Source organism: Tachypleus tridentatus, chromosome 13 (genome assembly GCF_004210375.1).
Source record: "Tachypleus tridentatus isolate NWPU-2018 chromosome 13, ASM421037v1, whole genome shotgun sequence".
In the NCBI taxonomy this organism is placed as follows: domain Eukaryota; kingdom Metazoa; phylum Arthropoda; class Merostomata; order Xiphosura; family Limulidae; genus Tachypleus; species Tachypleus tridentatus.
In genome coordinates, this window is record NC_134837.1 from 79,707,282 (window position 1) to 79,721,387 (window position 14,106).

Here is a 14,106-nt window from a genome sequence, read left to right on the forward strand (position 1 = left end):
TGCTTTTTTGTAGTATCATAACCCATCTCTGCAATAATTAAAAAAAATTTTGCAAGTCCACTATTTTAATTTGTCAATGTGTGAGACCGATAGAAAAGCACCTTTGTGCCAAATCTCATATAAAATGGTCAAAATATAGTTGAGTAATGACCAATAATTATAAAATTATGGTTTCTATGAGTTCTGATCATCCAAAGAAGGCTCAAAATGGACAAATGTAACTTTTTTTGTCAGTATGTTGGGTACATGAAAATTTTAGGGCCCATTTTCATCGTGATTGCTGTGCATATGACTGCATAGGAGTTGAAAATATACATTTTTTTGGTTGTTTGATCTTTAATCCTATAAAATTTTTAAGATGACTTAAATAAATGAAAAATTATTTTGGGCATATTGAACCAAAGTATAAACAAACCAAGTTTCAAGTCATTCAGTCAAGAAATGAAGGAATAAGGTTTATTGAAACATCTTTGTAAAAAGAAGAAACAATTGAAACAACAGCATGTATCTCCATAGAAATGTGAATGAGCAATAATTATAAGTGTACATAAAACTAATGACAAAAGTGTAGTTTGAAACTTCCGGTATTTGCAGAAATTTATGTTAATAAATGTAACAAGTATGAAACAAAAATTGAATAAAATTTGTTCTCTTGAAGAAGAATAGTCAAGTAATTGGAAGTGCTGGAATTTTGGGTCTTGTTTGAAAACATTACAATTTTGATAACTTTGTTTATTCTTGTTCCTTCTTTACCTTTTATTATATATTCTTCAGATAATATATGTATGCATCTGCATTTTTTCATAACTTTATTTCTCTTAGAACAGAACAAATGATGATTTTAGTTTTGTTTTTTATACCTTTCAGTGCTCATATGATGAGCAGTGTTTTGTGAAAAATGAATGTTTTAGTAATACAAACTATTGCATCTTATAGTGCCTGTATGATTTCATAGTTTGTACATTTTAAATGTTTATAATTTTATATCTTTTAAAATTTTTAAGACATAAACAAAATTATTTTATTTATGCAGTAATTTAATTTCTAGTGGTATCCTTCATTGTTATAGTCAAGGATGTTATCACTGTTATAGTTGAAATCATCATCTTAATTTGCTATGTTGTTCAATTGTATTTGCTGTGAAGCTGCTAGATGGATACATGTGTTTAATATTGTAAACCATAATCATATTATAAATTTTATTGTCATAATCTGGGTTCAGTATGTGTCAATTATGTTTATTGGCTATGCTGTGTTATCCTGAGGTACAAGATTTAATGATTATTTTGTTATGTGAAAGATTCCTAGTAACTTTTCATGAGATTATTTTTTATTAAAGTAATGGAAAGTATTTGAAATAAAATAATTCTTCATCACTCTTTAACTGTTGTAGTGATAATTAAAATCTAGAAAATATAAAAACCATTCAAGAAAAAAAACGTTTATGATTCTGATGATTGGTTTTGTATTGCTTGATATAGCATTTAGGAGCAAAGCAATATCAGACTAATTACAAACACTAAAAAAAGAAACTAATCCATTTGAAGTTTTTCAGTGGTCAGTTTTTGTTTGTGAATATTAATTGTAATATGGTTTCTTGTTTTGTTGTATTATAGTTTGTAAAACCCAAATTGTCCATACATTTTGACTGTAACAGAAACAAAAACTAACAACAAAGAAATGGAAGAAGAAATTATAGTATTGTAGGATTTGTTGGGTTATTTTCTTGTGAAATTAAGTAGAAATACAAAACAAAGTATATCATAGTTTATATTTTAGCATGCTGCATTTTATTCTTCTTTTTGTTTAATTTTAACTTGGAAGAAAAGACCTCATTTATTGTTATTCTGCATAACAGTAAAACTTGTAAAATATTAAAAATAAATTTAAAAGTAATTTATTACAAAAATGCTTTTTCCAGCATGGTGCCAATTACAGTTGACACATCTTTTAGGTAAGACTTTTGGTACAGTTTCCCGTCTTCAAAAATAGTATTAAACAAAACTTTGACTTTTAGAAGGATTTAGAGGTGCATCAGAATTTAAGTAAGAAGCTTATAATGATGTGTTACTTTTTTTTTTTAATTTTATAGGCTTAGATACCAGGAGTGAAGCTTGCCAAAGATTCTTTAGAGATGGTCTTACAATATCCTTTACAAAAATATTAACAGATGAAGCAATGAGTGGGTGGAAATTTGAGATACATGTGAGTGAATTGTTAATTTATCAATGACATAGCTGAATTGTTGAATATTGTCTGCTATTATGGAACTTTAATTATGGACGAAATTGATACCTGTTAAGCTTGAAACAAATGTAAAAACGTGTGTGTGTGTGTGTATATATATATATATATATATATTTTTTATTTTAAATACAAGGAAAGATGCCAACAAATCCAGTCTGTACAAAAAAATTTTTTAAATTTATTTTGATGTTTTAGTCCTAGAAACATTTAATATTTTCATAAAATACCTTGTCAGGGTTTTATGCATATGTGCGATAAGGATTCTTCAACATTAGTTGTCTATGATTCATTGGCAATAAATTCAACAATAAATAGACAGTACTCACTCCACTTATCTTAAAATAATATATTAAAAGTAAGTCAAACATATGTAAAAAAAAAATTCTTTATGATATAGGATATCAGTTTTATCTTGAATTTTAAATTCTTTTTTGCCAAAAGTTCACTTTGGTTAACTCAATTACTTTACAATCCAATTCACAAGACAAATTATTTTTTTTTTACTTTTGCCATGATAATATCAGTAAATAATTCCCTTATTATAGGATATAACAGTTTCATCTAAAACTCCAAATTGTTCTTTTTCTTGTGAAACATCCTCTAAGATTGATTCAATTTCTTCAGAATCCAATTGTCAAGACAAAGTATTTTTCTCTACTGTTATCACAGTAGTATCAGTGAATAATTTACTTAAGCTATCCTGTGGGTTACCACAGTTGTATCTGAAACTTTAAATAATTCTCCTTTTTTGTCAGAGTTTGCATAGATGAGCTCACTTGGCCTCCTTTGTTTATATGTTGCTCAACTGAAGCCTCAGATTTTCTCTAAACTATGCAATGCAGTGATTTAACAATACTCAATTAAGATAATATCAAGAATTCAAGTAATGTGATGTCAACAACATTGATAAAACCTAGACAACAATGTTATTGCAAACATAATACACAACTTTTACAGAGTTATGTAGCCAAACTTGTCATAGCTATTGCCTTTAACCTGTTGACTGTCAAGTATTTCAGTGTTTTGGCAGCACCTATGCTGTGTTTTTTCAGCAAAAGTGAGTAAGTTTTAAAACATTGGATAGAAAGTGAAACAGTTTGTAAGTAGGTCAAATGCATGTATGGTGTTGACATCTAACGTTGAAGTTGGGTATTATTGAGAATGAATTAACTCATCTGTGGCACTGTGTTACCGATCGGCTTGGATGAGTTATCTCGTCTCCAGCACTGTACAGGTTAATATAATTACTTTTAACTCTTGTTATGAAAACTAAGTAATCATTAAATAATAATGCTTACACTAAACTGTCTTATATAACCAGCGTACACCTCAAATATAGATTATTCCATTTTAATTTCATGAAACACAATTACAGTTAGCACATTAATAAGGAAACAACTTAATGCCAATCATTCCCAATTACTGGAAGTCAGTGACTTTCTTTTGTGTTAATCTCATCCTTAGGTTGGCTATTTAGGTAATTGTGGTCTTTCCAGTGATCAAAAAACTTCTCACTGTACATGTTTAAATTCAATGCTTTTATAAATTTTGATTGTAATTTTACAAATTAGTGCTTTATTATCTATTTTTCCTTTTATACAGATTAAATCTTGCTTATTTTATGTATTATTAAACAGTTTGCTGAAAGCTAAACAACCTATTTTTTGTGATGTGCCTGTTTCAACATTGTATTAAATCTGCAGAAATATTGGATAGATTATTTCTAAACCAATATAGAGCATCTAAAGAATAAAGTAATATTAGAAGAAAGTTGTGCATTAAAATAGAAATATTCTTCAACTCCATAATTGTGTATTTTGTTGGCAGTTTCTGCTTATTTACTTAAACTTTAATACAACTGCCATTTAGGTAATGATTATTGTTTTTGTTAAATATTTTTGGCACACATATTAATTTGTTGATGTCTTTGGTTTTTTTTAATGTGACAAGAGCTTGAGTTATTTTATTAACAATTAAAGTCTTGTCTACTCAGTATTAGCTATAATGTACAGTTCTTGTATTTGGTGTAAGAATATATGAGTTGAAGTGCTTAAGTACTTACGAGGGCTGTTCAAACAATACGCGGACTGTTTGAATTGGGCGGCTCCATTTGGTTCCAGGGGAATCCGCTTGGTGTCGCTAGGTTCACACAGATCAGCTGATTACTACGCCATTTCCCAATTGCAGATATCTTCATATGTGTATTAGCTACGCGGTTTTAAGTGAAGTGCGATTTTTTCGTTTGGCGGATTTCAGAATGAATGACCTGAAGGAGCAACGACTTACTGTGAAATTTTGTGTTAAACTTGGAAAATCTGTGACTGAAACTTTTGCTATGCTTAACACGGCTTATGGTGATGTTGCTATGAAGCGTACAGCATGTTTCAAGTGGCATGAACGTTTTAAGGATGGTCGACAGTCCATTGAAGATGATGAGCTTCCTGGATGTCCTTCCATGTCAACTGACGACCCACACGTTGACAAAATCAACACCCTGGTGCGGGCAAATCGACGTCTGACTGTCAGGGAGCTTGCTGAAGAGTGTGGGATATCAGTTGGATCTTGTTACGAGATTTTGACCGAAAAATTGAAGATGCACTGCGTTGCTGCGAAATTCAGCCCTCAGAACTCGTGAGTTTTTGGCCAAACACTTGATCACTGTTCTTCCCTCCCCCAACCCCCTACTCACCTGACTTTGCTCCTTGCGATTTTTTCTTGTTCCTCAAACTCAAAAGACCCTTGAAAGGAAGAAGATTTGAGACGATTCCCGAGATTAAAGCAAATGCGACGAAGGAGCTGGAGGACATTACAAAAGAAGCGTACCAGGACTGTTTCAACAAGCGGAAACACCGTTGGGATAAGTGTGTGTGTTGGGGAGGAGAGTACTTTGAAGGGGTCCCAGACCTGTAACTTCTAAATAAAGTACATTTTGTTTTATGACGTCAGTCCGCGTATTTTTTTTGAACAGACCCTGTATAGCAGATGTTGGTGGAGTTTAATATTTTGAACAAGAGTTTTATGGAACTTTCAGTTTTGAAGAGCTTTGTAACAGTTATAATATAGCTGATCTCATACTGCTTGAGTCCCTTTTATCGCAGTAAGCTGATATTAAGTGAGAGACTTAAGACTTAATTAACAATTTTAATGTAGAAATACTAGCTACTGTTTGTATAAAAAAATAGAAAAGTTAAATTTACAGATTTAAATGTTAAGATTACCTTAAATGAACACAAGCTTTCTCATACAGCTTAAAATTGATTTTTTGCCAAGCATAATTCAAGCAATAACAGATAGTTTTATATATGCTTATTGGAAGTTTTTATTTGTCAAGAAGGGTGTTGGAAATATTAGTGAAATTCAATAGTGTGAGGAAATGTGACAAAATTATGTATTGAAAGAAACACCAGAAGAATTAAGTACAATAGATTGTGACTTAATGCACTAACCACTGATAATTACATAGTTGGGTACTTGTTGCTTCTTAAAATGGCAATACTGGAACTGTTGAAAATCATTACATTGAAAACCTACAATTAGGATATTTCTGCATTTAGATTTTATCATTTTTATCTTCCTCTTTTCATTTTTTAAGTTTTTATGTATGTTCATAGAACACCCATTTTCCATAAATTTGCAAGTGAATATGTAATTTTGAAATTATTTGTAACTTTTCTACAGAGGTGCATAATGAAAAACACAGAAAGGCTGATAGAACTTTGTGTCACAAAGCTAAATCAGGACTGGTTTCCACTCTTGGACATGTTAGCTGTGGCTCTTAATCCTAACAGCAAGTGGGTGGTGCTTATTTAGATCTTTTAAAGTTTTATACATTTCATTAGTGCATATTGGTTTTTATAAGAACTTTTGTTATTTGTTGTAGCACTGGTTGCAGTCTGTTAAAGTTTGAATCTAAAATTTGAAAATAAATTGTAATTTTGATAACATATGCTAACCCTGTAAGTGAAGTATTAGTGCATCTGTGAAACTTTTTGGTGCTCATTATAAATATGAATTTAATGTATGTGTCTTTATACAAAATTTATCAAGATTTTAGTAAACATTTTAAGTCTGTTGAATGAAAAAACCTATTTTTTTAATAATGTATTTTTACTAAAGATTTGTCTGTGAATTTACAAAGCCTTCACTGAGTCAGTCTGACTCAGATCCTGACTAGACTGAGTGAAAGGCAATCTTCATGTTAAGTGTTAAAATACTTATTTGCATTTTACGCTTATTATATTTCCTTTATATAACCTTTTAGAACATTCTAAATGAATGTCAAAAGCTTTGTTTTGATAATTTTTATGTATTTTGTTATTTTTATCTTGACACTAATTAGTGATGTTATAAATGCATAAATATAAAGTGAACTGAAAAGTAAAAATAGTATGAAGTAAAGTGAACAGAATAACTTTTTCTTGAATGTATAATTCTACCAAGATTTCAAAATTGTTTATCTTCACAATTTCATCTGTTAACCTTTCACAAGTTTTTTTTTAAATTTTGTAGTTCTAACCTGGAAATTATTCCTCAGAAACACTTTACCCATCCATGGAAAACTATAAATTATGTCAGGATCACATTAGTAATTTATTTTACATAGCATATATTTGGATCATTTATTATGTGCATTTTCCATTTGCAGGTGCAAGACTATAAGGCCTAATTTTTTCTCTCCCTTGTTATTATCCAAAATAAAGTAGTGTTTCTTTCAGATATGAATTAAAAAAAAAAAAAAAGGTATCAACCACAAGAATAGAATACTACTATAATTTATCTGGCTTTCTGTATAAGTTATAAATATATTTAAAATATTCCTTTTACAGTTTGGTGTAACAAGTTTTCCGAACATAGACCAAGCACTTTTATTAATTAGCATCTTTCATTGCTAAAGATAAACAAAGGATCATAAGATTTATGTAGAGGAGAATCTTCTCTTTATACTGGTTATAATAATTTCCATCAGATATATATTCATGATAATGTAATTGTTCTTGTGCTTGAAAGGCAGAGGGTTTGGAGAGGTTTCTTTGTGGTGTTTTTTCTTGTGATTAGGCATGTTTTTTTTTCTTCTCTAATTGGTTATACACAACAAAAGCTATGTTATTGAAGTTACAAAATTTAAAAGAAATAATTCAGAGGGCAGATGCACCACATAACACAGATGTATGAATATTGAGAATTTCTTAAATATTTATCTTTGAAACTGAAAAGTAAATAATACAAAATTTGAATTATAAATGGTGTTTTGATCTGAAGTTTATTGCCATACATTGATAGTAAAGATGTGTAATTAAATATTTCATATAACTTTGTAAAAGATCTTTTAACATGAACACTTTTACCTGATCATACTCACGAGGTTAAAGCTGTTAATAGTTTTGTCAGTTTGAAAGTAAATGAATGATTCTTCAAACATAAAGGCATTGAGGTTTAGGTCAGTCTTAAATAATTCTGTACAAAGGGTATTATAATGAAAAATACTTTTTTTACTTTATCATTTATACTTGTTATCAAGCTTTTCTAATACAAGGAAACTGAGGTTTTTGTGACCTTCAATTTAATGAGGTCACCACAGAAGATTTTTTTAAAAAGTTACCTTAAAAAGAAGTAACAAAAACTTAGTGAGGGATCAGCCTGAAGAAAGAAAAAGAGATAATATATGAGAAGTAATTCCTAAACAAATTTTCTTTATGAACTTTGAATCTTTAATGAAAATACAGTCATAATAGTGACGTGATTACAGTAGTAAACCTGTGTTTGTTGTATGTTTGAAGACCTTTGCATGAAATATACTGTACTGTTGAAGTATTTGTAAATTATGGAAGTGCTTTAACTGTAAACTGATAGTGGCTGATAACATGTAATGTGTTTTTGTTTTTTTAATTTTCTAAATTTGATATCTAAAGAATGAACAGCTTAAAAAAATACACCGTATACAATATTTTAACATGCACTGTTAGTTTAAAAGCTATTTCTTTTGAGATAATTTTTAGTTTTATGACAGTTTTATCTCTAATTGTGTATGAACAATTTTTATTCTGTATTTGGCAATCAGATTCCACACCTTTAATGCCACTAGACCTTCAGAATCTGTTCCTCCTGGATCACAGTTTTCAGACACAGAACTATATGCACGACCACCAGATGTGCGTACACCAAGGGTGAGTCATCATGTCAATGTTATGTCGTATGTCAATACCATAATTTAGATCTCAGTTCTCCTTGGTGGATAAAGTGCAGCTTTATTAAAATAGTAGAAACAACCACATGAAATTCATATATTTTATTGAAAAGTTTCTTGTAGATATAAGGAGGAACTGAGTTATTGAAAAAATGCATTTGGAAAGAGGAATTATTGTTGTTTGCATACTTTAATTACACTTAGAAAAATATAAAAAATAGTAATATTTATTTTGAAATTTATGTTAGGTGTGAACTGATAAAGGTGCAGATATAACAAACCAGTTTTTATTATTGAAAGCATACATTCTTGTTTCACAAAACTAGTTTTCCAGGCTCATAATTCAGGTAAGTTAAAAGTAATCCTGATAGATAAACATATAAAATAATTAAATGTATCTCACCTTCATTTTCTTTTTACTAAGAGTTTGTGATGTGCATCTTACATTGTAATAGTATCACTTTAATGCAATAATATTATGAACTTTTATCATAACTTTGAAAGTTTTTGATATGTGTGCTATCCATACATTTAGAAAACAAATTGAAAGTTCAAAATTTGTCAGTTCATTTTTTTTACTAACTCTAATTACGCATGATTAACAGCTGATCTCTTGGATCCATGCATTTTAAAAAAAATATCCTTTTGTACTGAAGAATATATAGAAAGCATCTTTTAAGTTGTTTTTTTTTCTGTCTCTCTCTCTTCTGGTCTAGGGCTGGTTGGTTGATCTTATTAATAGGTTTGGAGTTTTAAATGGATTCAACATTCTCTTAGAGCGATTTCAAAGTGGGCCTGTGCTTTCAATTCCTGTAATTGCAGCATTAATTAGGTAAGCATTGGTTATTAAAAGTTTTTTGTAATTTTAATTTTAAACCAGTTGTGTTGATTTTCAAAAATCACATTTTCACATGTGTATTATAGTTTGTTATAATACATATACAAAGATTCATTATTCAAACATACTTAAGTAAACAATCTTAATTAACATGAAGTAAAAGCTTAAGAAACCAAATATAATGATAAGTTTCTACATTGCTAATTTTACACCTAGAAAAAGTCTTGCCAGTAAAACATCTAATAACACTAAACATTATAAATAAGTTGATGTAATTAACATGTCACTACTGAACGCCTCTTCTCTTGTTATAACAAAAAAAAAACTATTCTTTTTTAATAATCAACAAAATTTAGAATTTGAAATTTGATCATTGATTCATTAAAACTATATAACTTTCTTTGTTTAGTTCCATATAGATTAAAACGTGAAATTTGGTTTTTAGTGCATATCTTAATTGTTAGGTTACTTTGTTGGGTGTTTTATTCAGGCAGGCTGTTGTTTAATGTGTGTATAATAACTTGAATTTGTAATTAATCCAACACCTAGTTGTAAATAAAATATTTTAAATTCTTTCATAACAACTGTCATTTAGCCTTACTTGCTTTGTGCTTCTGCAATGCTATTTAAACATTTTAAGTAAATTTTCTCATAAATTTGAGAAATAACTGAGTGTAGTGAAAATAATGTTTTTTGAAAATTTAAATTGCAGAACTTGTATATATGGAGTTACAGGTATCATTATTGAGAATAAAGTTGTTTTTTGACTTTTTAATGGTCATACTTTTCCATACATTCAAAATATACAATCAGGAACTTAGCCATATGGCTTCAGAAGATAAACTCAGTGCACTGTATCATGATCTAAACTATGCAGTTACTGTTTCCTGATAAGGTACTCTCTCTTTGCTCACAAGATTAGCTTTTCTCGTTTTTTGCTGGCCTTTGTATGTAATTTCTTTCAAAATGAATGCCATAACCCTTCATCATCTCTTTGTTGGAATCCAAATTTCCAACACATCTCATGAAAATCATCATGTATGATCTCTCTACCAATAAGAGAGCACTATTATCATCTGACATGTGTGACTCCCTTTATGCACTACTATGAACCATCACTTCAAAGTTTGGCAAAAGACATGAGCACTAGAATATCATTGTGAGGAGAGGATGGAAGTACCAATAGGAAATACATTTACATTAAAGAAGTTTATAACTTCACATAAGGTACTCTCCCTCTGATCACAACATTAACTTGAGTACCACATTGAAATGGAGGAGGGACCAGTGCTAGTGAAGCACAGGTGTGTACCTTAGAAGTATTTGGAGGACACCCTAAAAATGAGAAGAACAAATCTGATGACCTGAGGATGGGCACTGCACCACATCTTAGCCAGGTATTTCTTCACTTGGAAAATCAACATGATTAGGAAGATCAGACATGGCAAAACACAAAGGGACCACTTCCACTTAGAAGAGGATAGTTAAGCAGTGAAATCTTAAACATAAATCAGAATTTCTCAATCCCATGGTGGAAAGTGGGTAAGTGAGAGTGTGTTTCATGGTATAGAGCAACTAGGGTGTGATGGACCACACTCAGTAAGTTCACTACATCCCAAACCTCACTCTCTGGGTACTAACATCCTTGTGAGGGTAGGATGAGGATCATACTTTCTTCATCATAAGAGGGAACTCAACATTCAACTCCAGGAACTCTCATGGTGACCTATTGTATCATCCAGAATTGAAAGGAAGTTCATCACATGCACTTAACCTCTGTGGCCTTAAAATCAATCCCAGCTCTGTAACAACATAGTCATCAAACAAAGGAAAACTCGGGACAGAAGCAGAAATAGGGCATGTAGACTTTCTGTAAAATATTTTTAATTTTTACCCCTGTAAGATTGAAAGAATGATGCAACTTTCAGTTCTGAGTGTTCATCATACAATATAATGTAAGAAATACTTGTATGTTTGAAAACTAGATATCTGGAATTAATAGAATTTGCTAATCATTTAATTGATGATTTTCACATGAAGCTGATATTGTTATTTTTAAGTTATTTGGGTTTTTTTAAAGACATTTTGAACTTTTAATTTGGTATGATGGATTTAACCAGAAACAACAATTTGGGATTAAATTACATTTTTAATACTGAAGTGTTGTACTTGAAAATATGTCATAGTAGCAGATGCCCATCAAAACAGTTCACCATTATTATTATTTTTTTATAAAAACAGTAATAAATAAATATAAAATATGTAGACAGACCAATCTAGTATGCAGTGTGATTGTCTGATGAGCTATTTACGACTATCTTATGTCATTCCATGTTTTATTTAGGTAAAGAAAATTGCCTTGAATTTGTTTTTAAGCATAGAAGACTGACTGCAATGCATTGTTTACAAAAATGTTTGAGTTTTGATACAATGAGTGAATTTAGCACAATACAGATTTCAAGTTGACTAAGTAGCTGTAAGAATTTTTTTTCCTCTGGATATTCTTGTCATTTTAATGAAGGCAAGAAAAGACTGCTAACAAAGTGAACACTTTTTGACAGTTGTTATTTCTATAAGAAGTGTCAAAGGGGACATATTTAATTAAATCACATTATTTGACATGGAACTAAAATTATACATGTATATAATTCTGGCATGAAAAATGTACACACACACACACACACACACACACGAATCAAGTAACATCAAATATATACTCAAATATGTTCCTATCTTTGAAATATTTCTTTCAATCGATTGTTGTACATGCCACAGTTATTTTTCCAATGTCTGAATCTTGAATACTTTGAAGTGTGAAATTGTTTTTGTTTGTTTCTAGTGGTATTCAGCATATGAATTTTATTTATGATTTCAGTTACATAAATAGATATACATGCCACATACATTTTGGTAAGAAGATAGATAGATATGGATCATTATGTGAAACATGCATTAGACTAAAAATATCAATACTATGGCTTGGGATTTTTTTACAAATTTTCTCAAGACTACAAAAAATAAACTTGAATTGATGGAAATAAATATTATTTTGTGACATTGATTGTAAATCAGAAAAACACTGAACTTGACATACTTAGGTTTTATTGGTAGTTACCTTTGTGCATGTTTTTAAACATTTTCCATAGTTATTATAATTCCCTCATTTAACAAGCTACTGGTCCAAAAGCATAGAAACTTGAATGAATAAAAAATAATAATAACTCATAAAAGTGAGTAATGTTGAGAAAATAGTATTGGATTGTTATGGAAATCTGGGAAACTTATTACTAAATAGACTATTTCTTTATTAAAAATATTTGATTAAAGAAATGTTACAGAGAACTGGAATATCTGGTGTTAGTTCATTGTTACTAAAGCTAATTCAACATTACAAATAATTGTTCTCACATTTCATGTGATTAATAAGATTCTTGTCTGAGTGTCTGATAAATCATCCATAAACCAAAAAAACATTTTTGCTACATGGTATATCCATAAATATGTGATCATGTTAATTCAAAGTTTTCAGTATTTTTAATAAAAGATATATGAATTTGATACACATAATTTCAATGCACATGTGAAAATAATACAGTGGACTGTGGATCAGTGAATGATTTTATTAAGATGTGCAGTTGTTTTATGTATATTGGAAATGTAAGCTTATTATTCAGCAAATGAATGTTTTGTACCTTTTTGTGTATTTATGCAAATTAGAAAATATTATCCTCTTCCCCCAATGGGGCCTGGCATGGCTAGGTATTTGGTTAATTAATATTAAGTTAATTTGTTCAACTTGTAATTTGAGAGTCACAGGTTTGAATCCCCAAACATGCTCACTCTTTCAGCCGTGGGAGCATTATAATGTGACAGTTAATCCCACAATTCATTGACAAAAGAGTAGCCCACAAGTTGGCGGTGGGTGGTGATGACTAGCTGCCTTCCCTGCTGTCTTACACTGCTAAATTAGGGAAGGCTAGCACAGATAGCTTTCAAGTAGATTTGTGCATCATTAAAAAAACAAAACAAACACCCCCAGTGGTTCAACAGTAACTGGAAAGGTCTGTGATGCTAAAAAAATGTTAGGTACTAACAGTTGATAGGGTACAGATGCTAGGTGTAGATGTATGAATACATCTTAAACTGCATTTGTTAAAGAATATTTCATTTTACAACAGTGAACATATCTCTTCCATATGTTAAAGTTTAAAATGTAGTGTTGTTTGTGGTGTAATAACATGCTTGTGATTAAACTCAAAATTAAAAAGTGATTGACGTGAAATGTTATAAGCAAATGAATAAACTCACTTTTTCTGTACATGTTCTGGTAAATTATCAGTAACATATTTTGGTCAACGAAAAGCTAGGTAATTTCAGTCTACTTAAGGTATGGGAACAATGCATATAGTTTTTGTACAAATTATAAAAGTTTATAGTAAGAGGAGGACTTGATCACACAAACCAATTCCCTTCATTGCATACATGCCCTAAGACTGAAATAATGTTTGTATCATGTAATAAGTAAGCATTATAATTGAACAAAGCTAAAATGCTGTCTAGTTTAAACAAGGTAAAAGTGGACAACAGTCATTGCTGTGGCTAGGTAATTAACTAAAGGCTGCTAGGCCACTACCTCCCATTTGTAACTTGTATATAAGCAGAATGCGATGTATAAAGTCATGCCAATAGAAATAGTAGCTGTATTATGTGTGAATTCAGTTTATATATCTGAAACAACACATTTGTATGAGTTATGGCAAAATTGCTAGGACTTTGTGCTACTATACTAAGTTTGAACTGCTTACCAAAGAGAGAGAGAGAAAAAAGAAACAATTGG

General features: G+C 30.2%; 1 protein-coding gene across 5 annotated transcripts in view; it reads left to right on the forward strand.

Annotated features, from left to right (window-relative positions):
* The window catches only part of LOC143240423 (ubiquitin carboxyl-terminal hydrolase 9X-like), a 147,666-nt gene that overhangs the window by 27,062 nt on the left and 106,498 nt on the right, over window positions 1–14,106 (forward strand). For all 5 annotated transcript variants that reach the window (XM_076482835.1, XM_076482838.1, XM_076482839.1 and 2 more), the window contains exons 4-7: window positions 2,093–2,205; window positions 5,926–6,038; window positions 8,306–8,411; window positions 9,148–9,263. In XM_076482835.1, the coding sequence (XP_076338950.1) occupies window positions 2,093–2,205; window positions 5,926–6,038; window positions 8,306–8,411; window positions 9,148–9,263 (448 nt within the window). The remainder of the gene's footprint in view (window positions 1–2,092; window positions 2,206–5,925; window positions 6,039–8,305; window positions 8,412–9,147; window positions 9,264–14,106) is intronic.